Source organism: Anopheles coluzzii, chromosome 2 (genome assembly GCF_943734685.1).
Source record: "Anopheles coluzzii chromosome 2, AcolN3, whole genome shotgun sequence".
Taxonomy (NCBI): domain Eukaryota; kingdom Metazoa; phylum Arthropoda; class Insecta; order Diptera; family Culicidae; genus Anopheles; species Anopheles coluzzii.
In genome coordinates this window covers 117,727,713-117,754,920 of record NC_064670.1, presented here as the reverse complement: position 1 = coordinate 117,754,920, position 27,208 = coordinate 117,727,713, and the positions used below count along the sequence as shown (strand labels likewise).

Genomic DNA, 27,208 nt, shown 5'->3' with positions numbered 1-27,208 from the left:
GACGCTCATTCTGTTTCATCATAAATGTATGCAACCGTTCCAAAGAGTATTTTTTTGCAGAAGGTGTGAACTCATCAACGGATCGTTTTATGTGTAAATGTTTGGAGGCAATCAAATGAAAGCGAAAGATGGGGGTGACTTTCCTCGTTCCCCTTACTAGCATTAGCTAGCAGTTGGGTTTGCGCAGCCGTTAGGTGCACTAATTCACAATTTACTCACCAATCAAACGCATCGTCCCTATTCACATTTATTTATTCCTCTCCTTACTTTTTACAGTTTATTTTTTGTTCAGTGCTGGTAATTCGTAATCGTGTGCGAAGTGTGCAGTTCAACTGAACCAATTCCCCATCGAACTTACGTCCATTTTACGCAGCTACACCGCGGAATGCAAAGGCGTTCGATCGAACGGGTGAAAAGCTTTCACTCCGCGCTGTAACGTACGAGCTGACGGGCCCGTTGTGCAGTGCAGTGTACGTGTGAGTGTTTGCATATTGCAGCACGAGTGTAAGTGTGTGTGTGCGGTACGCTGCTATGTACGTGTGCAACCGTGATCGGTGCCGGTTTTTCGTTGCCATTTTCGTATCCTTGCTGGTTCGCCTGCTGTGACGGCGAGAGTGAGCGAGTGAGCAAGAAAGCAAGAGAAAAAAAAGATAAATAGCAGTGAACGAAGCTTTAACAGGTTGCAGTTACATTGCAGAGCGAGTGTGTGTGTGTGTGTGTGTGTGTGTGTGTGTAGGTGATTGCTTTTTTCGTTGCTTAATTCTTCGCCGTGGTTCGCGTTGCGCTGCTTTTTGCGCAAGCAAAAGGATAAAGAAACCGGAACGAAGCGCAAGTAATAACGCTTCAAAGCAAGGAAACGCATCCTCCCTTTTGCACGCTCACGGATCAAAGTAAACAACGTATTTGTGGGGCATCCTTTCGTTGTTGTTGTTGTGAGTATCCTATGTGTTTGTGTGTACGCGCGTGTGTGTATGTATCTAATCGCGTTTCGTGTGTGGGATAGTGTTTTTCTTCCGCAATAAGTGCGCGGCACTGTGCGCCCGGATATATGCAACAAATTTAACGCCGCAAGCAAACGTACAACAAGTGTGTGTGGGTGTGTGAAAGAAGAAGCATTCCTTCTCTTAACCTTTACCTGCCACTTTATCTTTACATCTCACACGGTGAGAGTTGCGAATGGAAAAAATGCTTCCCAAAGCACACAAGATGGTGAATTCATTCGTGTCGGTAGTGATTATCCTTGGATTAGCAGCGGTACCGTTCTGCCATTCCACTGCCCTGAACGGTGCAGTGTCTGGGGGCGTGCCGAGCAGTAGCGGCAGCAGCAGCAGCAGCAGTAACATTAATAAAGCGTCCAACGTGAACTTACCAACGCGTCCGACCGATAGTGCGCTACCGGGTGGCGTCCTCACCGGCGTCCTTCCCGACGCCGACAGCGAACGGTTCGATGCGCTCACGCTCGAGGATCAGGTGCGGCTGCTGTCGAAGCAGCTGAATGCGCTCACCTACCAGCGCCGCGAGGACTACAAGATGCTCGAGAACGGCCTGAAAAAGTACGTGCGCAAGAACGCGGCCGAAATTACGGACGCCCAGATACGCGAGGAGCTGGATCAGCTGAGGTAAGCAGATGGAGTGAGAGAGAGAAAGACAGAGTGGGCTGTGGTTTGCGGTTTAAAATACTCACATATGCCCCACATATACACCGGATAGGGAGGGATAGACAAAACGGGGTTTTCAAGCAAAGTTCGAAGCAAAAAGATGCACTTCTGCGCTGGGTGATAGCGGAGGAAAATTAAAGGAGCACAGGAAAACTTTAATTAGTAATCGCTTCCGTACTGCAGCCGGCAGGCTGAAGGACGGGCCCGCCCCGAACGAGCATGAGTTGGATGAGCGTGAAAGTTTCGTTTCGCTTTCCAAAACCACTGCCAAAGTTTCTGGCAGTGGTTGCAGTGGCGGTTAACAGTGGGAAGAGTAAGATGGCAGATAATCCACCAGTGACTGAAACTGAATCAGGAAACGGAAACACTTTTGCTATGGCAAGGGAGAAGGATTGCTCGGAAACCGGAAGGGGAGTGTACTGATGAGCCATAAAATGGATTGGAATGTACCACAATCGGGTCTTGGCAGCAAGAGCATCATAAAAAAACAAAAACAACACGAAAAGAAAGTTGTGCAATAGTTAATAACAATTAAATTTTATGTGAGTTTTTGAATTTCCTGACTTAACTGTTGCTAAAGTGTCGTAATAATTTAAGCGATGAATAAATCTTGCAGGGGAACGCTGGTGCAGCTGTCTTCCAGAAGTTGCGTGTTGAGCGCTAATTTGACGATTAAAACAACGACTGGAATTATAATCGAGCTACGGGCTGAATAGAGCTGCCAGTAGATGCGGTGGTACGTGTAGCGTTAGGTTTGTGTTTGAATCTCAACCTTGGTTCTAAAAAATATTACACAATTATTTGTAATTAGAAGGATGCATGAAATAAGTGATATTCCTCACGATCATTGCACACGTTTTACCATGGCCTTTTGGTTGTTTCCCGCAATTTTTTGAGATTGTCTCACGATTTATTCACCGTTTTCCATATATTTGAAGATTGTTCATTCATTGCATTTGTCCCATTGAAACTCAATACAAATGATATGAAGAATTTGAATAACGCCCAATAAATCGCGGGACGAATCCAAAAAGTATGTAAACCAATCACCTTTTCCTTAATACATGCAAGAAACCCTGTGAGGAGGCAAGAGGTTCAAAGCGTATGCTGTGTTAGTTCTAAGAACATCACAATTGCCAAAATGTTTTGAATTCAATCAAGATGAAAAACGAATTTCGAACAATGCATGACTATGAGATCGTTCCACTACAGCTAAACTTCAACTCCAGATAACTTCAACACTTTTACCAGCGTGTCGGTCGTAACATTATGACGGATTTTTTCCACATTCTAGCTTTGTACCTTCTGCAATCCTTGGCGTCCTTGGGACTTCATCATCTTGATTCTTATAATTCAAATTAGTTCAAATGTGTTATCTGGAGCGTGCCCACGACTCCGATTCCACTTCGACTATTGTTAGTCCGATTGTGATACCGGCGAAATGGGAACCACTAATTCCGCCCGAATTTGGGTCATCTGGAATGGTCCTGAGTTGTTCTGGAATCTGGAATCGGTCTTCCGGAGTCGTCCGAAGTTATGCGAAGTCTTCCGAAGTCGGAGTCATTTCGAGTCCTCCAGAGTCGATCAGAGTCGACCTGAATCGAAGTCGGACCCACCTTCCGGAGTTGGTTCCTTAACTATCGGAGTCGGATCGTAGTCGATTCCGGATGTTTGCTAACTTTATCTATCACTAGTTCAAATCATTAAAGAGAGCTTCTTCTTCTTCTTTGGCTCAACAACCGTTGTCGGTCAAGGCCTGCCTGTACCACTTATGGGCTTGGCTTTCAGTGACTAAGTAAAGAGAGCATGTTGCATTATTTTAGCATCTTATTTTTAAGAAACACTAGAAGTCCAAAATCTTTTAAGCTCTAGCGCATGACTGAAAATTGATTCTTGAAAGCAAAACACAAATACCTTCTAAAGAAATCTTCTGCAAATAACACTGAAATAAACAATGCAAACTGATCGCTATTCTTAACTTACAATAGAATCATCATTTAACAATTAATCTTTCCATAAACCCCCCAGCAAAGCCCCGTCTAGTTAAATTACATTTCCTGCTCATTGAAATGTATTCAAAGCGTAATTTTTCCGCTTCGCAAACCCCATCCCATCTCAAACTTTTCATTCGCTTCCCCAAAATCCCAGCCACAAAAAAATGAAAGGAAAAAAAATCTGCCATAACACACCACAACAAACCCACAATGGGTGTACGGTCAAATAACGAATCAATCAATTTATTCTACCCCGTTTCCCCGGGATCGCAGCAGGAAAGCGTTACGCACCCGTGCACCCGTGTACAAGAACAGAAGCTCTCCCCCTCGACAAGAATATCAGCAACAACAAAAAATTTGCAATTTCCCAAACCTTCAAACTCGAATGAACTTCGGAGTTTTGATAAATGATGAAGGACCCCGGCTAAACGCACCCAACCGGTAACCGAAACGAAACCGAAAACAGTCGGTTTTGCCCCCTCCAAGCCACCGTGCCACGTACCGCCCGCGTTGCTTTTGTAAAGCTTTTGTGAACCTCTGTACAAATGCGCATAGAATGTGTTGTGTGATTTTTATTAAAAGTCGATAATAATTCCCTGGTTGTTGGGGATGAATGAGAAGAGGTTCAAGTGAAAGAGCACAAAACGGCAGCGGGAGCCACCTTTCTTCTGTGCATTGCAAGAGGACTGCCGCAACTTCAGCACCCAATTCCACCATATCCCGTACTGCTCCGTGCGCTCCTTCCCAGTGCCTTCTAATTAATGGTTTCGCAACTCATTTCATGCACTAATCTCTTTTGCCAAGAACATGCCAAAACCTCGCTCCCGGGAAGGGGAAAAACCTCCCGTTCTCTCGAACAAACGGCCAAAGTCAGCAGTCAACCTTGGCAGCACACAAACACACGCACATACACAAACAGTTTAGTAGTGGCAGTCCGTGATGAAGGTTACGATCCCTTCCGGTTTGATTAATGAGAAAGTATTTTCCAAACAGTCAGTCTTCGACCGCACCAGACTCGGTGGAAAAGTGGCAAAAAAAGTTGCCATCGTTTCTCTTTGGCCAGGGCTTTGCTTTTATGCTGTTGCTGTTGACTTCTTGTGTGGCTGCTTTTCCAACATGAACGACTTTTTACTGCGCGCGACAAGGCACAGTAATCCCTTTGCCCGTTCCCAACCTTTCCATTCAGCGTTCCCGTGTTGCGTCCCAATTCAATTGTCACCGTACCGCACAGATTCACAAAGTGTACGGAAAAACGAACGAAACCGGGATGGGTTTTTGGGAGGCCGCGAGCAGAGAGAGAGAGAGAGAGAGAGAGAGAGAGAGAGAGAGAGAAAAACGGTCGGGAGGTTAAAGCTAATCGACGGTACATTTATATCCATTAGAAACAAATTGCTCCCTACCAAGCGGATCAATTCATTTTATCGACCATTGGGCCATTCGTTTCCGTACGTTTTGTGTGGCTGTACAATCGAACACTGAGCATATATATAGATAGATAGATAGATGGCAGCGACAGCGGCATTAGAAGTGGTTCTTCAACTTGCAACTTGCGTAAAGGATGTTGTTCCCCAGCATGCCGGTCGCACAGGGTGATGGAACAAGAAAGAACGGGAGCAGCCTGTACCGAAAGCTTATAGCGCCCGCCTGCATTGCATGCCGTCCGATATGGACGCATTCATCGCCACGGGGTGAGAAGTTACGAGCGCTCTTTCCCGATAAGCAAACGTTGTCGGGGCCGGGGTATTTAAATTGCACTCGATATTGGTGTACAGAGCAAAGCTGTCCAGTGTCATCCTGGAAAGAGAGAGAGAGAACGATCGGGCCTGCTATCATGAACGATACTTTCAGCTGGACTAGCGATGGAACGGAGGCCTCAAAGTCTCTGCCCCATGCACGAGAACGTGTATCGATTGAACGTAGAGGAGTATTACACGATTTAGCACTAGTCGGGTGCCACTCGGGTAGAAGGTGCTCTCTTTCTATTCTAACTATTTAAATTATTTGATTTGTTTCATTTTCTCTCGCCCGTTTCCTACTGCGATCGATTACGGATGTTTGCACACCATCGTTCTAGAAGCACCATTGTATTCAAAACTATTACTTTAAGGCAATAATCAACGTTGAAATTAATTAGGCCATTGTGTCAAGTTAATGTTTTTAATTTCTATCACTCATTTTTTGTTTATTAAGTAGAACTGGTAATAATATCAGAAAAACATTTTTTGAAGTAATCAGAAAATTCGGTGTGACTCAAAGTAATAGATTTCATATACGAGTGTTTGAATTTGTATTACGTTTTAGAACATTTTCTTTCCAAAAGCTAGTTTGTGTTTTGCTCAAATGTTGCAATTCGATTATATTTAACTATTGTGCTTGTTTGTAAACTAAAGGGAATAATGCATGTCTTCCGCCGAAGTAGCCAGGTGGTCTATTCGACACGTACGTTGGCTTCTACAAAGCCGGAAGGTATCGATTCCCCATAACAAGGACTGACTGTATTCTGCTGCCAACAAAACCAGCAAGAATGCGTTAGGTCGTTATGCCAAAAAGCATATTTCCATGTTCACCATATATAATTCCATTAAAAAATGTATCATGCATAATACTAAAAAATCTACAAGCTCTAAGCATGGGAAGCTCGGCACATTTCAAGATTTGAATCAAAGAGGTATATGTTAAAAGTACTCTTATGTTTGGAGAAACGTACATGTACAAAAAATACGATAATATTTGAAAGCACTGTTTTTGAAGATACTGTAAGACCGCCTAAAATTACGCGTAATATAAGCTGGAGGTGTAATTTGAAAATAACCTTTCACTAAAAATGTTCAAACACTCTTTGCTGAACACACAAAGGCAGTAAAGTACAAGTACAACAAAAAACTTCAAAAGCCACTTCACCCCTCACGCAACGCTCAAGGAAGGACATTTGCATGCGAACCAATCGCAAATCTCAAAGCCGTACGCCTCAATAGCCATCCATCACCTGCAAACAAGTCGTCCATTGTCCATGCCCGTCAATCGTTTGCCATTGCCATCAAGCCCCCGGTCTTACGGTGGTACCTAAATCCTTTAGCCATGGTTTGTGTCGCGCGTTCGAACATATACCCTCCATATTCCCATTGGCGAACGGCACACATCGAGCACATTCTTTTTTTTTCACCCGCTCTCCCCCTTGCGCACCAACCAACCAACCAAACAACCACCAGGACACTGGGGTTAAAGCACGGCGAGCTTTACTTTAACCCGAATCCTTGCTGACATGCGAATACATTTATCATTTACCTGGAGGCCATCCCGAACGACGTGCCACCGTGTTTCGATTCCGTATAGCCACATTGGGCTTGGGCTCGTGTGTACAGTGCCTGCACTGTAAAGCCTCGACTCGACAACGTTCACCACCAACGAGGTGGAGCAACAGCGGCAAAAAACGCACGATGTCGTAGCCCTGCTGCCCAAAGCTCTTCTGTGCCCAAACGAGGCAGTGTTGCCAGCGCCGAGGTACTGATGTGCTTCACCCGGTTTCTGTGTGGACCGACCCCTGTGTGTCTGTACATTTTGCCGAAGTTCGAACCGCCGGCGGCAATGCCAACACCAGCGCAGGATGGCAGAAACAGTGAACAGCGGCCAACAGCGGGATCCTTTTTGCCAATCAGCTCTAACGACCAATCTTGCAGAAATGGTGCGTTTTGAAGGAGCTAAGCGACAGCAACCAATAAAAAGAAAAAGTAAAAGAGGAAACAAAAATCACACACACATGCTAGACTGCTGCTGCACGTTGCTCGGGACCGGTGCTCCAGGACATGGCAGTCGGCAACTGTTAGTCCGTCGAGCGCCCGGAAGCTACGGTTCTGTCTTGCTGCGGTAATGCCACTTGCAGCAAACCTGTGGGTAACGAGGTTTTAAGCCACCTTGACGGGCTTTTCCCGTACGAGAGGACGTTTCTTTTCTCTTCTTTTTTTATGGTATATTTTACTGCTGCTGCCATTCGTTTTCTTCGCCAAGTGTCGCAAGAAATGGCCCCGGCAACGTGCACGGTTGGAAAAAGTGGTTTCCCCACCGGGAGGCAAATGATCGATTGCTGGTGGAGCGTTTACGATGGTGACTTCTTCTGCCGGTGCTGTGTGTGTGTGTGACCCCGGTGATCGGCCGAAACAAATCGCACGTACACGGCACGTACGCCGGATCGGATAGGAGCTGGAAAGCCGTAAGGTCGTAAGCGTTGTCCGGTACGGGTTTTGGGCTGTGGACGATACAGCGCTTAACTTTTCAGTAACTGCGTACTCGGTTCGGCGCCCGGAAATCCTGGAAAATGGGATTTAGGACGTTGGTGACGTTTTCGTAGCTGGCTGGCTGGTGGCAATGAGGAATGCGATTTTGATCCGCTCGGACACTTCGAGTGCAAGGTTTTGTCGATGCCCCTTGGTGAGCAGTAGGACGTTCTTTCCAACGGCTCGAGGTTCGTTGGTACATTCTCTCAGCTCAATCGTACCTCGTTTGATGGAGCCATTAACAACTATCACTTTTTGGTGTGGTAGCCTTATAATTAAATAGTGACAAAACTTACAGTGCCTCCACAATAATTGCCCACACTTATTAACGATTGCTTTATCCCGTGCTGGTGCAAACGTCGTACAGTCCTCGACCCGAAAGCGAATACAAACCAGTCCATCCAACCCAGCAATGGGACACATGTTCGTGTCCAGTTCCGAAACCATTCATTTGTGTGTCGAAATTTCTTATTTCCCACGAGCCACGGACACCGGTCAAGAAATGGCTTCATTCGCTTCCCTACCAGAAAGTCGATGCTTTGCATTTTAATTAACTCATCAAACATGAAGCACCACGGACGAGGATTTCCAGAAACTGGCTGGCACCGGTTCAATGCGTACGGTGGCACCACCGTGGTGCGCCTCGGTGACCAAAGGTCACCAATGTCATCTCATAACTTCCTTTTTGTGTGTGTGTGTTTGTGTTCCATGAAGGTAAAAACTAGCGTGGAAAAGTACTCTCAATCTACTATGCCGCTGCTGCTGCTGCTGCTGACACTCTAAAAGATAGCGGGGACCGAACGAGAGAGCATAAAAGTAATAGCATTGCTCAGTACCCGCTGGGGGACTTTAATAAAAATATATGAGGACATTGGACAGAAAGGGTATAGGGCTTGTTACTGTGAGCCTGTGTGTCTGTGCGCTGCTGTTAACGTCATCTTGAGCCTTTGTGTGTATTTTCTGGGCTGTCGGTGCGCTACGGTGGCGTACCGAACAGCTCCGCCGTACCTACGTTTTGCGTATAATGCGTGAAAGCAGCTCAGCTCATCTTGGCGCACGTGCACTTAGCACCGGTGCCAATCGGTGCCAATTTAGTCCCGGTGAATATGTCAATCGTTTGTCAGACGCGCACACTCACACACACACACATACACTAACCGTCCCACGTACCACGACCGGGTCCGGGTCCGGGGATACGTGCGCCACTGCTTTTATAGCCCCTGTTTCGTCTGCTGCAGCATCTCACCGCACCAAGACCGGCCCCGGAGGGACCAGTAAGCTGAACAGAACGGGTGGGGTTCCGGGTTTTGGGGACACCGGTACACGGTAGCAAACGATTCTCGGTTGTGTAGCCGTAAAGCCATCAGCTTCTCCGTGTCATCCGTTGGGAGGATATCTCTCGTAAACACGTTTGCACGTGAGCCACCACGCTACGGCAATCGGCAAAGAGCAGGGCCGACAAAGAACCGGCGAAGAAAAACACCCTATCATGTCTTGGTTCGGCGTGCGGGTTGGGTGGCTCGGTAGGACGAATCACGCTGCTGGAGGGTTATGTGTTTTTGTCCTTCTCCACTTCACTTACAGCGAACAGTACAGCGGGGCAAATGTCTTTTCTGGCAACCTGCGACCTTTGCTGCTTCGTCAGTCTTACACGCTGGTTTTGGGGATGTTTTATGATCGAATTAGCTTCACGGATGTGCAAAGACAGAGCAGGCAGCAGCAGCAGCAGCAGTGGGACACACTCCATTTAACCTCAGGGAAGCATGACCTTAGCTAACACATCCAATCATCCTTCAGCGGCGGCGACGGCAGCGACGGATTGTCCCGTGTGACCGGGTAAAAGATCCAGGTAATTGTTTGGGTTTTTGGGGCTCCAAGCTCTCATGGAGCTTGGGAAGGTGAAGCCTAGCAGCGCTTCTTTTCATCTGGAAACCTCCGGACAAGATTATGGTGGACCACCCGTTCAAAACGAAGCGTTAACATCGATGGGCCAATACGACGCGTGGGCAACAACGTTCGACAAACACTCAATAAATCGGCCAACCCCCTAGCTGAACCGTATCGATGTTGTCTTGTTTAGTTGCGACCTTTTACCAACAGATATGCCAGGGAAGAGAGGGGGAAATAGTAGCATGTAATAAGCCTTTCATTTATTACTCAATGTCTGTCCCCCAGCTCCCTCATTCTACTGCCGGACGTTCTGCTCGGTTCGGAGTGTGAAACTCCCCGTACGGCTTCCGCAAACGGAGGCGCCCAAGAAATCAGGCCTGGCTTGATAAACACATTAGGGGCTGGTAAAACTAACCCCGACCAACAGCGCAGACTTGTCTGCGAGGGGGAAAAAAAGTGAGAAACATTGAAGGGTATCGGTTTGCACCAACATAACACGGTAGGTTCGAAAGGCCAACGCCACGTGTCTGATTGCAAGGCTCAAGCGCAAAGAAAAAGGCTCAAGAACTTTCCCTTTCTGGTGGTGTAGTTTGGTTGTCGATGGGGAGGAGGAGAAAGGCAAGAAAATAGGCTTATGAAAAGAAGACACACATACACACACAAACACAAACCAGACGCGCTCGCAAAATGGAAGTGCAGCACAAAGTCAAACGATTCGAGTTGGGATTTTTTGGGGTTTCTTTGGAAAACCCGCTCTCTGGAACAGAACCGTCTGGCAATGTTTGCCCTTTATTGACATGAGACGATGAGGTAGGGTAGGTATGTTTCAATGCAAGCTCTTCTACTGCTTCGTGGTTTACCGCTCTGCCTCCCATAATGCACACACGAAGGAAAGTTAAACACATTAAGCATTCCACCCTCTCAAGCCGCATTGCACCTTCCCGTGAACAAAATCCACGTCCTTCGAACAGACCAAGTTGTTGGCCGCGGTGAAGTTCTGTAGTGGGTCGTAGAAAGAATAATAACAAAAAACGCTGTTTGGTTTTGCAAAAACATACACACACAAGAACAGAAGGAAAATCTACCCAGTGGGTCGTTTTTTATCTCTGTCTCTTTCTGCGGAGCACCCACACGGTCACGAACGGTGATTGAATTTGGCTGTTTGCATGATCACAGGCGAATGGCAAAACATTGCCATCTACCTTTGGCACGCAACCACGTGCCCAAGGAACGTTCAGCAGACGAAGAGAATGTGTTTTTTTCTCTATTTATTTTTAAACAGCAGACCAGTTGTTCTTCCAAACCCAGACAAGCGTACCCCGTGGCTTACTTACGCAACAGAAGATTCACGCACGATAACACAAAGCCCGAGAGATGGGAAAGCCGTGTTTTCTCCATCATCACCACCCATCCGAACAGGTCATTTAATTTGCATTTTTTATGCCAATTAATGAAGAAAGAATTTCTGCTAATCACACTACAATCGATTCCGCCCCGGTCCGAAAGGTCCGAACACACTAGCCAACAGGCTCTTCGCGAATGTTTAGCAGCAACACAACCGCTCGAGGTATAGGTTGGGCGCGAAGGTGTAGTTGTAATTTGTGCACCTCCTCCTCGACGCTCTTATCGATTTTTGCGTGACCTACCGCTACTACTTAGGCCTTGCTGCGTGTTCAATGGCGAAACCAACAGGCTCGCATACACAAAAAAAAACTCCCTCCTCAAACTCTCCAAATAAACGGGAAAGCAAAAGTACAACTTAACCAAATCACTCACGGAATGTTCTTTTCGCGTGGTTCAAGCCCACAAGTTTCGCGTGGACTGGTTTCTCCCCTCCGGAGGAGGCGCCCGATGCTTTTCTTCGCCTCCGCCCGATAACAAGCCAAACGTAAGCGCGCGTGTGGGCGCGTGCTGGGTTGGGGAAGCATTCTTCCAGTTCTCGTTTTTTTTTTTGTACCATCTATTTTGAAAGCTGGAAAAAATACCAAAAGCGCGTTAATGTGTTCGCCATTGCGTTGATAATGAATAAGCCGGGTTTGGCCGTTTTTTGTTGTCCCGTTCTTACTCGCTTTTTCTTCGTTTGTTTGCACCGAAGCACGATGATGATGGAGCAAAGTTTGGTGCCTCGGAATAGCTTTGATTATTTAACAGGGTTGTGGGTGGTTGTGGCCTTGGAGGGAAATTATTTCATGGTGATAGCCGTATCTATCGTCGTGTCCCTTGTGTCGGCTGGAAAGTTCTAGGGAAATGTGGCGTGAAGTTATGTTGCTTTATTTACTCAGCAAACAAACAAAAATATTGAAATGCTCAATACAAATATCATGAACATGTACAGCAAATCATTCCTGGAAACGACATGTGTAGCCTAACAGGTGTTTGATTTAATGCACTTGAGACGTGAAACTTTTATAGAACGGATTTTTTGTGGAATGAAGTAAAAATCGTGACTAGCATTGATTAAGCAGCGTGTAAACTAAATTGTTGCTCAAATTGCATTCTTCTAGGCGAAAATACTGCCAACCGAGTATAGTTTGCGCCTAAAGTGCTGCAATCTGTAAAGCATGTTTAGCGTCTCTCACTAATTGGTTTGCTGCCGGAAATATAAAGCAATCAAATAATTCCTACTTCAATAAAGGTTCATTCGTAACAAAAGTTTCAACAAATCTTTAACAGATTAGAATTTGTTTACCATCCCGCAGGCAGCGTTTCCAAGAAATCCGGGTTTGCCCAACACTTTCACCCGGCACGGCAACACCGCAATAAGATACTTAACGAACAAAATCCTTCCTAATTGACTCGCAACTTATTGCCCCGACTTATATTAACCATTTTGGTCTCATTTTGATAATTAATAACACTCTGGCACCGTCCCCTCACTCTACTCCCTTCCTTCCCCTCCTGGTACAGTTTCCTTTTCCCGGGCTTTGCGTTAAATTTTAATTGTACCCCAAACGGTCTAATTCCACGAACTGGTACTCGCCGTTGCCGAAAAATGATTGTGCTTTATTCGTCTACCTTTCTTCATGCTTTCCGTTCCTTTTCTTTTTTTTTTTTTTTGCAGAGCCGACGTTAATCAGCTCCGAGAGACAAACTCCCCGAGCAAGGAGCGACTCACCGTGCAGTGGCTCTCGCAATCGATAGCCGAGATCCGGTCCGAGCTGGCCGAGCTGCAGGGTTCGTTCGGCGGCGGCTCCAAGGATGCCCAGTTCCGCAACCAGCTGCTGGAGGATCTGAGCACGCTGCGGGCCGACTTCGGTACGGCCAAGCTGGAGCTGGAGTCGCTCCGCTCGCGCCAGGAAAAGACGGAAGTGCTCGTGCGGGAGCTGCAGGAGGAGGCGGTCCAGAGTGCGGACGATATCAGGCGCAGTCTCAACATGCGACACGAGAAGGTAAGCGAGCGTACGGATCTATTCTTAAAGCGTTCTACTCGTTTCTTTTTGCCCTCCCAGACAAGCAGGCTTATTGTGGCGTGGGGGCCATTAAGACAAATACGGCCAACGGGTACTTCTAGGCGAGCAATTTTTCTACCGAGAAACCATTTTCCATTTGAAACGGAGCAACGCCAACGCACAATAAATAACCCTTAATGTTGAACACCTTCCTTATTGCTCTTCCGGGAAATGGTCTCAGGACCGTCGCTTTCATCCTACTTAATTGAGCTGTTGCACTTCACAGCTTCCCGGGAAAAGGGGGAATGGGGGGGGGGGGGGGCGAAATGGGGCAGAAACGCAAAGAGAAATGAACATTATTGAAGTGACTGATGATCATTTCCGCCAATCTTCTCCACTCACTGGAAGTTTATCATTTCGTGAGGAACAATATGGTCCTGCCGCTGATGCTGCTGCTGCTACGGCGGTGAATTTATTCGAGTGAAGAAATTTCGTCGATGATAAAGCACAACCATCACCACCTGAGTTTGGTGGGATTCTTGCCCCTCTCGTTTCCCTTGTCCCTTACAGGGGTACGGTTAAAGCAATCGGGTGCGTCATAATGATGCTTTATCGCACTGACTTTTTCACCTTCATTTCGCCACATTGTTCACATTCGCAACTGCTGCCACCTTCAAGTAATCTTACACCCTGGCAAATAATAATGGCCAAGAGCGTGTGTGTGAGCGGGCGAGAAATTATTCATACGGATGTATGAGTGAAACATGACCCTTACAAATCGGATCCCCCCTTTTAGCTACACCGTCCGGGCACGATGGGAAGAAAAACGACACAACCACGAGTCAGCAAATGGTAACACACCTCGTCATAAAGCACGACCTCACGGCCTCGTCCTGGGCAGGGACGAACCTACCGAAGGATACCATATCTGCATACCTTGTAGCAGAAAGATGGCGAGACGGTGTGTACCATCGTGTGTACCACTTTACACCTCGCCGTTGGTCGCTGTACCGTTTAGCATATCAAGAGATAGCGAACCGGGATTCCTTTGTTTGCACGCAGCCTATGATTATAACAACAAACTATGCTGCCGGCAGGTTTAGAATTACCTTATTTGTGCTGGCGTGCCCATTAAAGAAGAAGGTAAGCATGGTGAAGGCGCGTATATGGAACCGCGCTCGGGAAACAGTGATCCACCGTTGTAAGCGTGTTGCGTGTTCCGGGATCCCGGTACGCTTCGGTGCTAAAAGTAACATTTTGCTAGTAAAAGTTCTACAGAACCCTTCCCTCCGCTGCCCCAGTGTAACGTGAGGTTTGGAAACATGAGGGATGGTAAGGCATCCGAGATCGTGTTCCACTGGTGTGGTTTTCCGACCCACCAGTAGGGTAGAGGCTGCGAAGCGGGGGGAAGTATTACTATATTGTGATACTTTGTGTGCTTTTGTCGGGATGGGGAGGCATTTTCCGATGCATCCAGTAGAAGGTGTGAAATTGGAGCGCAGTTGTTGCGAAAAGCTTTCGGTGTAAAGGGATCCCTTTTCAAAACTGTTGCACGGAAGAGGAGCTCACGGTGTACAACTTCAATAGGAATGGATGCATGAAAAGACAAGTTTGATTCATTACATGTAACATTTACTCGAAAATAACCTAAACAGATTTCCAAATCGTTAAACATGAGAATATGTAACGCGGATTGCATACATCTAGGTGGTTTGTTGTATGAGTATGCTCACTTTTGCACAAAGTGTCTAAAATTCCCTCAATGTATGCAACCCGCACTGCATAGCAGCTAGAGAAATGGCAATACCAGGCATTTCATTTACTTACTTTCTAGTCACTTATCACGTTCACGCCCTCTCGTGGCATCGTTGAAAATCCTTCTCGTTACGAAAATAAACCACAGCAAAATGCCCGAGCCCGGCGAACAAGGGCGAAAATCCACCAGCCGAGCATCAACGAGCCGGTGCTGGCATGAAAAACGACGCACACTGTCGTAGATAGATGGTGTAAAATGTATCAACTGTGGCGCGTTAGTTTCCGAAAAACGGAGTGCGTAGGCTTCTGGAAATAGCCTTACCATAATCCTACGTTCATGAGAATCTATCTCGTAGGGCAAGTGGCCCTGCTGATTGTGTGGTCGCAAACGTTGGCAAGAAATGGCATTTCTGCACAGCGAGAGAGAAAGACAGAACCACAATCCCCTCGACGTTTCTGCGTACCTGGGTCAACCATACTTCAAACGGTGCTTCTAGACAAATGAGAGTTAATTTCGTGCTCCAAAAAAGGTATTACCAAGCAAAGCCGGACGGTGTTTAAGAGAGGTGTGTGCCCTGGAAAACGATGACGCGCATTCCCACCCCGACTCTCCAGTGTGGATTAATAAAATTATCGTTTGGATTTGCAGTCTGGTGGTGCTATTTTAAGGTGGCTAGAGAGCTAACAGTGGGTGTAACGACCTGTAAGGTGTCCTTCCAGGGGAACGACGCACGATTTTGTAGTACACCTCCGCACAGATTTTGTGTGTGGGCTGGCGTGGGGGGGATAAAGAGTGTAAATGTGTTTTATTATGGGTTTTGGAGGGAATTTGTTTGGCGTTTTAATTGTGTGCTTCGTTCTGAGAACAGCAGAAATGTTAAACATTGTTTATTAATTATATATAGCATCAAAGAATTACTGGAAAATTGCGCTCCAATGTAGATTTGCAATTTCCAGACACTTTGTTACAATCCGTTTACTTTTGCCTTCTCACTAAAATGGCACTTAAACAGAACCATTTACTTAGTAGCTCTTCAAAAGAACAATCGATCGATCGAAGCATATGAGCAACGTGCCAAACATCAAACAGATTCCCTGCTTAGTGTGTGAAAATTGATCAAACCAACCAAGAATGTGTAGGCGGTAACGGTAGCCCTGCTTCGTTCAACACGATTGACCCATCAGCGAACGTCACCAGGTCGAAGAAACCACAACCATACACTAACCAGCAAAGCTTAGCCATTAAGTGTTGTGTCGCTTCCGCCCGACCACTCTACGAACCGGTGAGGTCCTTGCTGATAGCGTTAGGTGGCGTTCGGAAACATACCACACCTTAGGAAGTGAGGTTTCCCTCTGTTCTGGTCATCCATCACTCACAAAACACCGCCATCGATGACTCACCCGATGGGCGAGTTTGTCCATTAGCATTGCCTTTCTCCTCCCAAACGATAACGGATGTTTCCGCCCTGCTAGTTGTTAAGCGAAGGGTCGGTCTAAGGCCTCGTTTCATAGAAAGAGAGAGAGAGAGCGAGCGAGTGAGAGAGGGAGAGACCGTTCGTTTTATTAAATTCTGTCTGCATTTTGTCCCCATTCCCTTCTGTGACCTGCCCAACCAAACCATCCTGGTGGCATGTAAAACTGCTCCATTGGAAAACGCCTCCCTAAAAAAGCAACGGCCCAGAACCTAGCATCGCCGTGTGTTTTGCATTCTGTGCGGTGGATGTATGTGTAGTGCGTTTGAAAAAATAAATTAAGGATAGGCCAGTCACATACACATGTACAGTACCCTACCCAGACTGTTACCCCTTTCTCCAGGCGGGAAGGGAGCTGGGTAGATCTCCCGAAGCAAAAGCCGTTGATAAATGTTTCATGTATTGGAGCATAAATTAAATTTCCCTTAATTATGACCCTTCCCCGTTCTGGCAGCCCCCATCCACTGCCCAACAACGTTGTTTTTCCGCTGTACCTTCCCCAAACCCCCAGCCCCTGCTTCTCATTTAGATTTCCTTCCCAGTGGTAAAAGGACGTGACGATGACGTCGTTGAAATTTACCTACAGTACGAGGCGGCACGCCTAGAGGCACCGGAGAGGCGTTATTTCACGCTTCAGCGACTAGAGCACGTTTTCCGGTCAAAGTAAAAGGAGGGAGAAAGAAAAAAATATGTGCATGGGGGGACCAGGCTGCGTAGTTTCGTGCTTCATTTGTGGGCTTTGGTGCGTCACACGTAATGCAGACCGCCGACGGGTCCTGCGCCTCTTGGCAGGATGGCAGTTGGCAGCGCGTGGAGTTGATTATTTACTTCCACTACGTTACAACCGCCGTAACCGCCATTGTGATGCACATTATGGTCGTTCTCGTTTTGTTTTCCTTTCCTTTTCCTATCGCGTTCTAAGTTACGTGATACAGAGCAAGCGCTATTTATAAAAAAAAGACCTTTAAAGCCACAATTTTTACCCACGTTTTGTTTTGTGTTTACCAAAAAATCCTGAACCTCGAGCGAGGACTGTCGGCACCTGTTTTGAGTTTGATGAATTCATTCTCTTCTTAGCTTCTTCTAATGCCCACGGCACACCGACCTCTACCTGTTTGTGTTGATTGTAGCCGCATAAAAGAACGGAATTAAAATAAGCGACACCGTACTGACACGATAAAAGGAAGGAAAAAAACACATTTTCCACGCACTTAATACCGCGCACGTGGCGTATGTGGCGTTTGTCGGCAGACGGTACAACACGTACCACTGGGTTTTTGTTTTTCATTTCCGGACGTACCCGCAATGAACCCTCGACACAAGAAAAAAAAAAAGCGAGATGTTCCGGTCGGTAGGCATCATCAACGCATCGACAGAACCTACTGCTGCCAGTGCAGATAGATGGTTTTGATTTAGGTACGCGCCCGTGCTACAACCTCTGATGGGTCGTGCCCGGGTGCCCCGCGAGTGCGGTCATTAGGTATGGTAATGATCATGATTATGGCCCCGATCGTTCAAAAGCTTTCGGCCGTCTGGCTGCTTCCATTTTCAAACAGCGCTCGTGCTTTTGCCCGAAAATTATGTGTGAACACTGCGTGAAAATCTCGCAGCACAGCGACGGAGAGGGCTCCCTTGTTTGTTGTGTTGGGTTTTCGGCTACGTTCAAATGGTGGAATGGATGTCAAATTTGGAGTGAAATTTAATTGCACTTTTTCAACTGCGCAAAGGTGAAACGATTCATAAAGAGTGAGCGGGCCGCGTACCCGTTCGACGGTGGTTCGTCCATTAAAATGTGGTAGTTCAATGGTAAATAGCAGTCACCTTTTACCCGTTGGGATTTTGGTACCGTCTCGCTTTATGAGCTGCAGGTTTAGGTTGCTAGAACGGTGCAGAATGAGAGTGTTTTTGTCCAACTTTCCGTAAATGAGTGTCCTATAACCGTAAACAAGTGGTTAAGCTTGTGTTTATGAGCTTATTGGGATATTTCGAGACAATATGTCATTAAAAATAAGGTATTAAAAATTACGAAATGTCTTCATTTTGATGGTAACGTTATTAATTACACTTTTTTTTAATCTGGCCTTTATATCTGTGACTGTATTTGATGTGCTTTTTGTCCGATGAGCATGAAAATGTCCTTAAAATGTTAGGATGCTTTGTTGGACTTCGTTTTTATTGGGTTTACAGCGTTTCCATCGGCAGCTGATCTTATGGTATAGTCGTCAAGCCGGTGACATCATAACACGGTAGCTCTGCGTTCAAATCCCTAATGAGTCGAGTGGTTCATCTTGTTGTAAAAGAGTTTTTATATGGGAGCTTCTAATGTATAATTCTTCCTACATTAGTCGGTTAAAGCACGTTCTTGTAGCATAGTCGTCCATTATTGCCGAGCGTGCTAATAGCAACAAAAGAGTCTCTGAAATCGAATCCAACTATTTTAAGATAGTATTAAATAGACCAAGACAAACTCTCAACCTGCTGGCTCAAATGAGCATTAAAATTAATCTATTTCAAGGACGAAAGAGGAACCACGCCATGTTGTTGAAAACATACCACCAACAATGTTAAACCCAGCTTGAGCATCTTTCATAATTTGCCTCCTTTAGTGCTCTGTCTCTCTTATCACCCACCATCTTCCTAGGTACATATTAAAACCTTCTTTTTCAGCTTGCTTTGTGTACGCGGGCCACGTGCTCAGCTGTGTTTTTGCCGCAAAATGATGCCGCACATACACTGTTCATTTGTCAATTTCAAACGCCGAAGCCATCGGCTGTACCCCGCAGCAAAACATCAGCGGCACTGTGGTACGATAATGAATTTATCTTTGCCCCTCCGATCATCCACCACCTTCCCCATTGTCCATCCCATTGCTAGCGGCTAGCGGCTAACGAGATTGTAAATCCAAACCCCGGCATGTTTGCTCCAACATTCCAGCGCTCTAACGAAAGCGCTCATTTCAATAACAGCACGCGCACCAAAGATCCTCCCAAAATGTCACCGCCACACCGGCCGCCTGGCGCACATCGCACGCCATCAAATGAACATCTGTTCGACCGGCGTATTTTTCTTCTCGCGCGCACGTGGCATAAAGCAACCGTTTCGCAACGGACGCTGGAGCGAGCGAGAGAATGTAATCTTTCGTGCGCAAAAAAAAACACCCCACAAAAAGCAACATTCCTCCTACTCCCCTGTCCAGAGAGAAGAAGTCTTGAAAAATGCGTCAATCTGCCAAAGATTGAGCCCCACTTTTCAGCGTTCAGCGACAGGCACTTCACCGAACGTTCTACGCTGGAAGCATTCCAGCTGGGGAGAGTGGAGCAAAAGGAATATAAAAGTCAACAAGCATTTAGTGACAACAATGATTCTACAATAGAGCTTTTCACCACCACCACCATCGCGTTCTAAACCATCAACAAATGGTCGCGTGTAGCGGGAGAGCAGCAAAAATGGCCGCTAATCCGCACGCTTTTCCCGTGCCGCTTTTTTCCTCTTCTTCCTCCTTCTCCTAAGCACCACTCTTGCTAAAGCCATCTTGCCCCGCCGTACTTCGCGGGGCTAGAGAGTCTAGAGTGCTTCCGCTTCCGGGCAGTGTAGTAGAGCTGTGTAAGAAGAGCTTGAGCTTCAGCAGTTGACACAAATTACCGCGTCCGTCCGACCGTCCTGGTGCGTCGTTTGCTCCCAATCGTTTTGCCATTTCATTTCTAACTTCCTCGCCTCGTATCTCCAGTACCAGCGCTAAACGTTGTCACTCACTCACTCAACATTCAGCAGCGGATGCGTGGTTCCTCCGGCTGCCTCCAAACCGAGCAATTGCCTCTGGAACTGGGAAGGAAGCAGGTCGTTGGTTCGCTTTGTTGCGACCGTGGTTTTCCGTTTGAGATCCGTGGGTGCGCTCTCTCTCTCTCTGCCAGCACGTGGGAAGGTGGCGAGGTTGGCACCGGAAGAGGTTACAGGCGCCTGACTGACTACTTGACTGCCGTTTTGACGGACAGGATGCAAGAATTTTCCTCCAGTCAATTAGAATATTTCGCCAGCAGCAAACGAGCGAGTTGGACTGCGGGGGGAAGCCGTACATTTGCGTTGTTTAGCCAACGCTTTTTGAGACATAGGCCCTAGGGGAGGGATTGCGGAACGAGTCTCCGCTCTTAGAAAATGGTTCGAAAAGCTTGCGCAGATCTTTCCTCTCGTTTTGGCACGCTTTTTTCTTTTCGTTGCTGAAAGCCTTACGGGTTTCACTGCGCGAAGCAAAGGAAGTCCCACTAAGTGGGCAAAAAAGGGAAACAAAACAACACGGTATGGACTTGGCTGCGCTGGTATGACGTGAAACGCCGGCCTGCATGGGGGAGAATTGTTGCCACCGTGTTTCTTTCGGGCGTACACAGCGCAGATGAAATGGTCTTGAAATTGATTTTCGCTCGGCCGTTTTTGCTCGCCTGCCAAGGACGGCCCGCGGCATGCAAACGTTTACCATAATGGAAGTTAAACGAGCGGAAATCCTTAAGGCTCGGAAGGCATAGAGTGGGCAGCTTCCCGGCTTGGGGCTCTCGGCGCTCTCAAGCAACCATCGCAGTAGAAGTATCTTCTTGCTACTGGAGGTATTTTTGGTGCGATTTTAGCGACACCGTTTCGCACTTCGCTGTACGCAACGAGGACAGGCCACAGACCCTGGACGACGGTTGTCAGGGCCTGCAGGCACTCTGAACCGAACCCTTTTTGCACCCCGGTCCCGGGTCATTGGCTGTGCGTAGCATCGAAGCGAATTCTTCCATTCCACCCCATCGATGCAGGGTGATTTTTGTTTTGTTTTTCACTGAAAACTGTCCCCACACTGATAAAGTTTTGGGAACCGCTTGGCTGTTTCCTAGTGGTGATTCGTTAAGTTTCGAGATCAATTATGGTAACGAGACACTGTTGACGGGTGGCGCTACTGACGGTCGGCCGATGTTTCCACGTAAAAATCAACGAGTTTGTTTTGCAAACGGCAAGCTGGCAGAAAGAAAAATACAAACTTGCCCTCCCGAAACAAACAGTGTAGCTCCCCCACGGAACCGGAACGCGGGCCGACGGATGTGTTCTGCTCTTTTTGTTTCACACAACATTCGTTAGCATCCGGTGCTTCCACCGAGATCGATACCAGGTTTCAAATCAAATTCATCAATTACGCTAAAATGCCACCGCGGTTGAGTGACTTTCCGCCATTGCCCGCAATCGCTGGAAATGGTATATTTTCTTGGAAAATTTTTAGGAGTGTTGTTCCTGAGGGGAAATATTATTGGACCGAAAACGGGGGTAAAGTACAAACTGCGTGTCTTATTTTTTCATATACATTTATGCCGATCAAACCGTTTAAAGAGTAAATAAATCAGAATGAGTTGGGATTAGAATGAGGATGGAAAAAAAACAATGTTAAAAAAGTGAAACAGAAAATGGTTGAAAATGTAAATGGTAGAAAAATTTCATAGAATTATTTTAAAAAATGAAAGATTGTGTAAAAGTTAATTCAGTTCACTCACGTGAGTCAGATTCGTTAAAAATGTGTTATATTTGTCTAAAGATGATGAAAACGTATTAAAAAAATTGTTTGCTTCATAAGTTAATTATTCAATAACAAAACCATTATGAAAAATAAATAATTCATGAAACAAATATTCTTCAATTCAAATCGATCATGATTGTTTTTAATAATTCAATGTTAGCAAATTGTCACGAGTCTTTCATTAAAAATCAACTTTAAATTGTTACGTTGCAACTAGACTAGAACGCCAACAACAGCTACAGCAATCCCTGCCGGGGACATTTCCATTAAACGCACCAAACACGATCGTGTGACGTTATTAGGCGGGCACCCAAATATAATCAATATTCCGATCGGATCGTTAAATTGATTTCCTCTACCCCAACGGTCCAATGGATTGTGTTTGTTTTTTGGTCTTTTTTTCCCCCGTCGTTCAATCGCGTTTTGCATGCATTTATTTTTCTGTATTGTTTTCCATCTATACCTTTTCCATCGCACAGAAAGAAAAAAAAACGATCAAATAACCCTCAATCCGACCCGCAACACCAGTAAATCGTTAAAAAATGAACCACGATGGGTGCGAAAAACCGCCCACAAAATCGTTTATCTTTTTTGTCTCCTTTTGCCCTCCCTACATAGTTCAGTCTCTCTTTAAACAACCCCATCCCAACATCCCCCCCCCCCCCACCATTTTGTAGGGTGGAAAATCCTACCCACAGGAAGGGGACCACAGCAAACGACACACAAAATTATTCCACTCCGGACACTTTTATTTATTTTTTGTCGTATTTTGTCTCCCGCCCATTCGTGTACCGAACCCAATATATACTACATCGTAAAGTCATCAAATCACTCAACCGATTTACGAACGTGCTGCGTCGACAACGTTACAACGTTTTGCTGGCAGGTGGCAAATGCTGGAGAGGGAGGTGCAGGATGGTGCTACACACCACCACACGCACGCACGCACTAATATATTCTATTTGTATCGAACCTTCGTTTGCTTTTTTTTCCACCTGGCCACCTTTCGTACTCTAGGTCAATAGACTCCCGCGACTCACTGCCACTGCGTCATTTGAGCCCGGGCGAACGGGATGAAATATCACCTGCTCCTTAATCTTCCCTTTGCCCGATACCCTCGGCAACACGGGACCCCGGGGCCAGCTGCCGAGAGTTTGTTGCCGAGTGCCCTTGGACAAAGGTGTCCGCATGCCAAATGGTACCTTTCCATACTGTTTTTTTTTTTTTTTGGGATTCCACCTTTTTGCCCAACTTTCGGCTTATCACTGGCGAAAGCAAACCGAGTTCCTGCCATCACACATCGCAGCGGCTAAGCAGCTGCACCTATCGGGCAGGTACCATTTTTCAAAGCGCTCCAAATCGTGCGCCCACTGGCAAAAGGGTCGATTTTTGACTATTTTCGACAGTGCTGTTTGAACGTGCGGCAACGAAAGATGAGAGTGAGAGAGAGCAAGAACCGATGCTTTTATGCTCGTTGGGTTTACATGATTAGCCTTCCACACAAAACCTGCTGCGTCCGGGAACAGGCAGGTGATCTTGTGGAAGGCCATTTTTTGTCTGTGTGCGTGTATTTCTGCTCTTCCCCTTCGCTTGTTCTTTTATGATTTTCGAGCCCTTCGGACGGGCTCCGGACACAAAAGCCCCGAACCGTTCCGATTTAAGAGGATTGCCTCTACGGCTCAATTCGGTTCCTCTGTGGCGCGCTCGGCTCCTGTCCTGTGGAAACCGATGAACCCGTGCGAGTTAGATTTGTTGAAAGCGGGAGCACGAGAAGACGATGGCCGTACAAAGGTGAAGCAGCTGGGATTATCAAGCGGCTTAAGCTCGTTCGCTTATCCGATGCTTTACGAGTTTGCAACCAGCTGGTTTTTGGAGGATTTTTGTTGTTGTTGCTTTTACAGGCCCTTTTAAGGGAATAATAACACGCACACACAAGCCAGGTGCTTTTGTTAAAAAAATCGTAGCAGTTGAGTCGGACAGGATGTAGTGTGTTTTACGCAATTTAGATGATTTTGATGTTTTACGTTTAAGCATCTGAGAAAAAAAAACAAAGAATCTGTTTCAAAGCAATTAGTTGAGATTTTGCTTTAAATTGATTTTGATTATTACCTTATACAAAGATTTTCAAATTTTAAATTAAATCGATTGCTTAGAAAATTATTACTTTTTATTGACCATAATTATGTTTTACTAATTGTGGGGTTTGTGTAACGCAAATGTAATCACCAATGTTTAATTTATTCCTTATTGATTTAGTATTACATGTAAATTATTGCTCATTATTGTTCTATGCATTGATAAAAATAAATAATCGCAATTAAACACATTTTTTCTGTTTTAATTAGCCGAAGCACATCGTTTCCTATAGTCAATGGTGCTGTTTTAATAGTATTTTACATCCAATTGATGGATTTTCAATCCTTGGATTGGATCCTCATGCTCTCCATTTAAAACAAAAAAGAGTGCCTACCACATCTAGCTGAATAATTGCACGATTAAGGCTCGTAAAACCGCACACACCGTAAAAACCATTCCCCAAAAGATGGAAAAAAATCATACAAAACTCAACACACAGCACAACAAAAAATGATAATCAATTCCGATGAAGCAATTCCCGCCGTTGATGGTGGATCTAGCGACCAATCTAATTTACGGCGAAAGATTCTTCTTTCTTCGCATTGCTTTTTTTGCTTATCTCAACTTTGTTATGCGCTCTCTATAGCCTCTATAGCGCACCGTTCCGGACATTCGCAATCAGGTAATTAATCTTGCCGACGCGAATGAAAAACGGATCACACCTTGCCCGCGCGCGGACAGCCTTGCCCCCGTCACCGGAAATTTGCCTTCTGTTTTCGACCCAACCCAAAAAAAAGAGCGATCAAGATTTGTGTCTGTTTCAGGGTCTGTTTCCCTGAAGCTTCTGAAGTTGAACCGTCGTTGCTAAGCTCGCGAACGATTTATCTCTCAACATTTCCGCAGCAGGGTCGGCACAATTTTAATGTGATAATTAGTGTGGACGCTAGGCAGCACACCACGTCAATGGCAGAGACGCTGTGAGCACACACACACACACACACACAAACACACACTTTATAATCGCTTTGTAATGAGGAAGGTAGCAAATTGAGGGTTGATTTTTCGTCGTTTTAAAGCATCACGCCGCTAGCTTTAAGATTTGAAACTGAATGCATCTTGTGGGGTTGTCCGCAAGTTCTACACTGCAGCCAGCACTCCCGAACTCGTTGCCTGTTTTGTGCAGCAAAGCGTTAAGCGAATCCTTCCATTTTTTTTTCGCCGCATGCACTGGTGCGCTGTAATCAAGCTCGACATTGTTTACGTTGCCCAATGCGTGCCACGCACTAGCACACCTCATTACAGGGGCGCTCAGGTGTCTTATGTAAATTACCGCCGGCATAAAGCGCCCAAAAACCTTTGCAAAAGAAAAAAACAAGGAGACAAGGAACAACATTGTGGATGCGTGTTGTTGTTGTTTTGCTTTTTTTCTTTCTTTTGCTGTAAACATATTCTCCGGCACACACACACACCCATACACGTTTAAAGTCAGTTTATAATTCATCCCGTCGGCAAAAGACGGCTGGGCAGAGAGTCGGCACGCCAGCGACCCCCAGAGAGGCTGCGGTACGCATATGCATGGGTTACGATAATTTATTCATACATTCATACATTCATTTATGCAAACGGTGGAACTTTTCCGAAGGTGTTGTTCCGGATCCGGAGCAGCAGCAGCAGCAGCAGCAGCAGCCGGATGCACCGAACCGAAACCGCGTGCTGCTGCCATACCCGCTGCTGTTTCCCCCGTTCCCGGTGCTATGTGTTTGTTGTTTTTACTCAACCGAAACCGAGCAACGGTCAAAAGCTGACCAGATCCCGGGTCGTCGGTGAGACACGCTCACTTCGGATGCACTTTACTCGCTTCCGGATCGTCCAACTTTCGGGCTAAAACACCAGGCCCATACATCGAAGGTAACCGGTTGCTTTGGGGTAAAAGAAGTGGAATTAATTCTGCAAGCCACGAACGCGCAGCGTATGGTACCGAAACCAAGCGAACAACACAAAAAAAGCCGTTGAAGTACACGCGTAAGGGGTACGAACACACACAGCACACAGCACAAAAGGCACTCATCCCCATCATAAACGGTCTTGCGGGTTTGGGCTGGTTGTTTTGTTTTGGTTTTTGCAACCCTTGCTATAGATGGGGAGGAAGAACTGTTGTTGCTTCAAGGCCTCGGTTGTTGGTCTGGGATCCTAGCGGAAGCAGAAAATGAAAAACACGAAAAACCAGTCGTAACGCGGAGGCACACACGGTGATGAATTTTTTATCATTCGTCTCACATCTTGTTCCGAGCAAACCGAACCGTGCAAGATAGCAAAAAGCGACCTGTTTCTGTGCATAAGAGAGCGAGGTAAAAAAGGGCCCCGAAAAATTGGCCCAGGAAGTTGGGGAAAGAAGGCGAAAAAAAAAACAGTTCAAAAGATAGACGCACAGCACGCTGCCGCCTTTTAATCGGAACTGGTTTCGATGAATTTTCGCTCGCTAAAAAACCGTCCTTATCGCGTCGAAAGCACGAATGGGTAAGAATAATGAAGAAAAAAAGAGCTGCGCCTCGATATTATGCACAGGTTGTGATGGGATGAGGAAAAAAGCAAAGTTTTGTTGATTGCATTTTGTGATGCATGTGATGCATCGCTTGCTGTGTATCAGTTTTTGTGTACCGTGTGTACCAGTGTACCGTGCAAAGTGTGCAGGGTTTTAATGGGTACGGTTTGTAGTGAAATCATAAATTTTTGATATTTGAGTATTTATTTTCTTCTGAAGTTTATATTTACTACAAGTTGGTGCATTTAACCTATTTGTTCATTTTAGAAAGAGTAACGTATATTTCCCATATAAATAAATAATGCAATTCCTCTTTAGTAAGATTATGAACTGAAACACTAAAAAGAAGATAACAACTATCATGTAACTCAGTTACGGTAAAATATAAATTTTATTTCATTCATTTATTTTTTCATTAGTTTCACATAATTTTTCTAAACCGTGTTTGTCTAGGATAAGGCTAAATATATAGGAAGCAAATGTCCTGAGAACGAAATCTATCGATACATGATATATTGAAAATACAGGTGAAGTCGAAATAATGTTAATATTTAAATTAATGAATTAAGGTTAATTAATTTTCATTTAAGAATATATAAAAAAGTTTTCCAATACATTGCATGAT

General features: G+C 45.9%; 1 protein-coding gene across 1 annotated transcript in view; it reads left to right on the top strand.

Annotated features, from left to right (window-relative positions):
* Nucleotides 1-280: 280 nt before the first annotated feature.
* LOC120950614 (protein scabrous) overlaps nucleotides 281-27,208 on the top strand; it is a 60,134-nt gene continuing 33,206 nt past the window's right edge. The window contains exons 1-2 of the mRNA XM_040368796.2: nucleotides 281-1,619; nucleotides 12,875-13,202. Coding sequence (XP_040224730.2) covers nucleotides 1,177-1,619; nucleotides 12,875-13,202 — 771 coding nt within the window. The 5' untranslated portion in view covers nucleotides 281-1,176. The remainder of the gene's footprint in view (nucleotides 1,620-12,874; nucleotides 13,203-27,208) is intronic.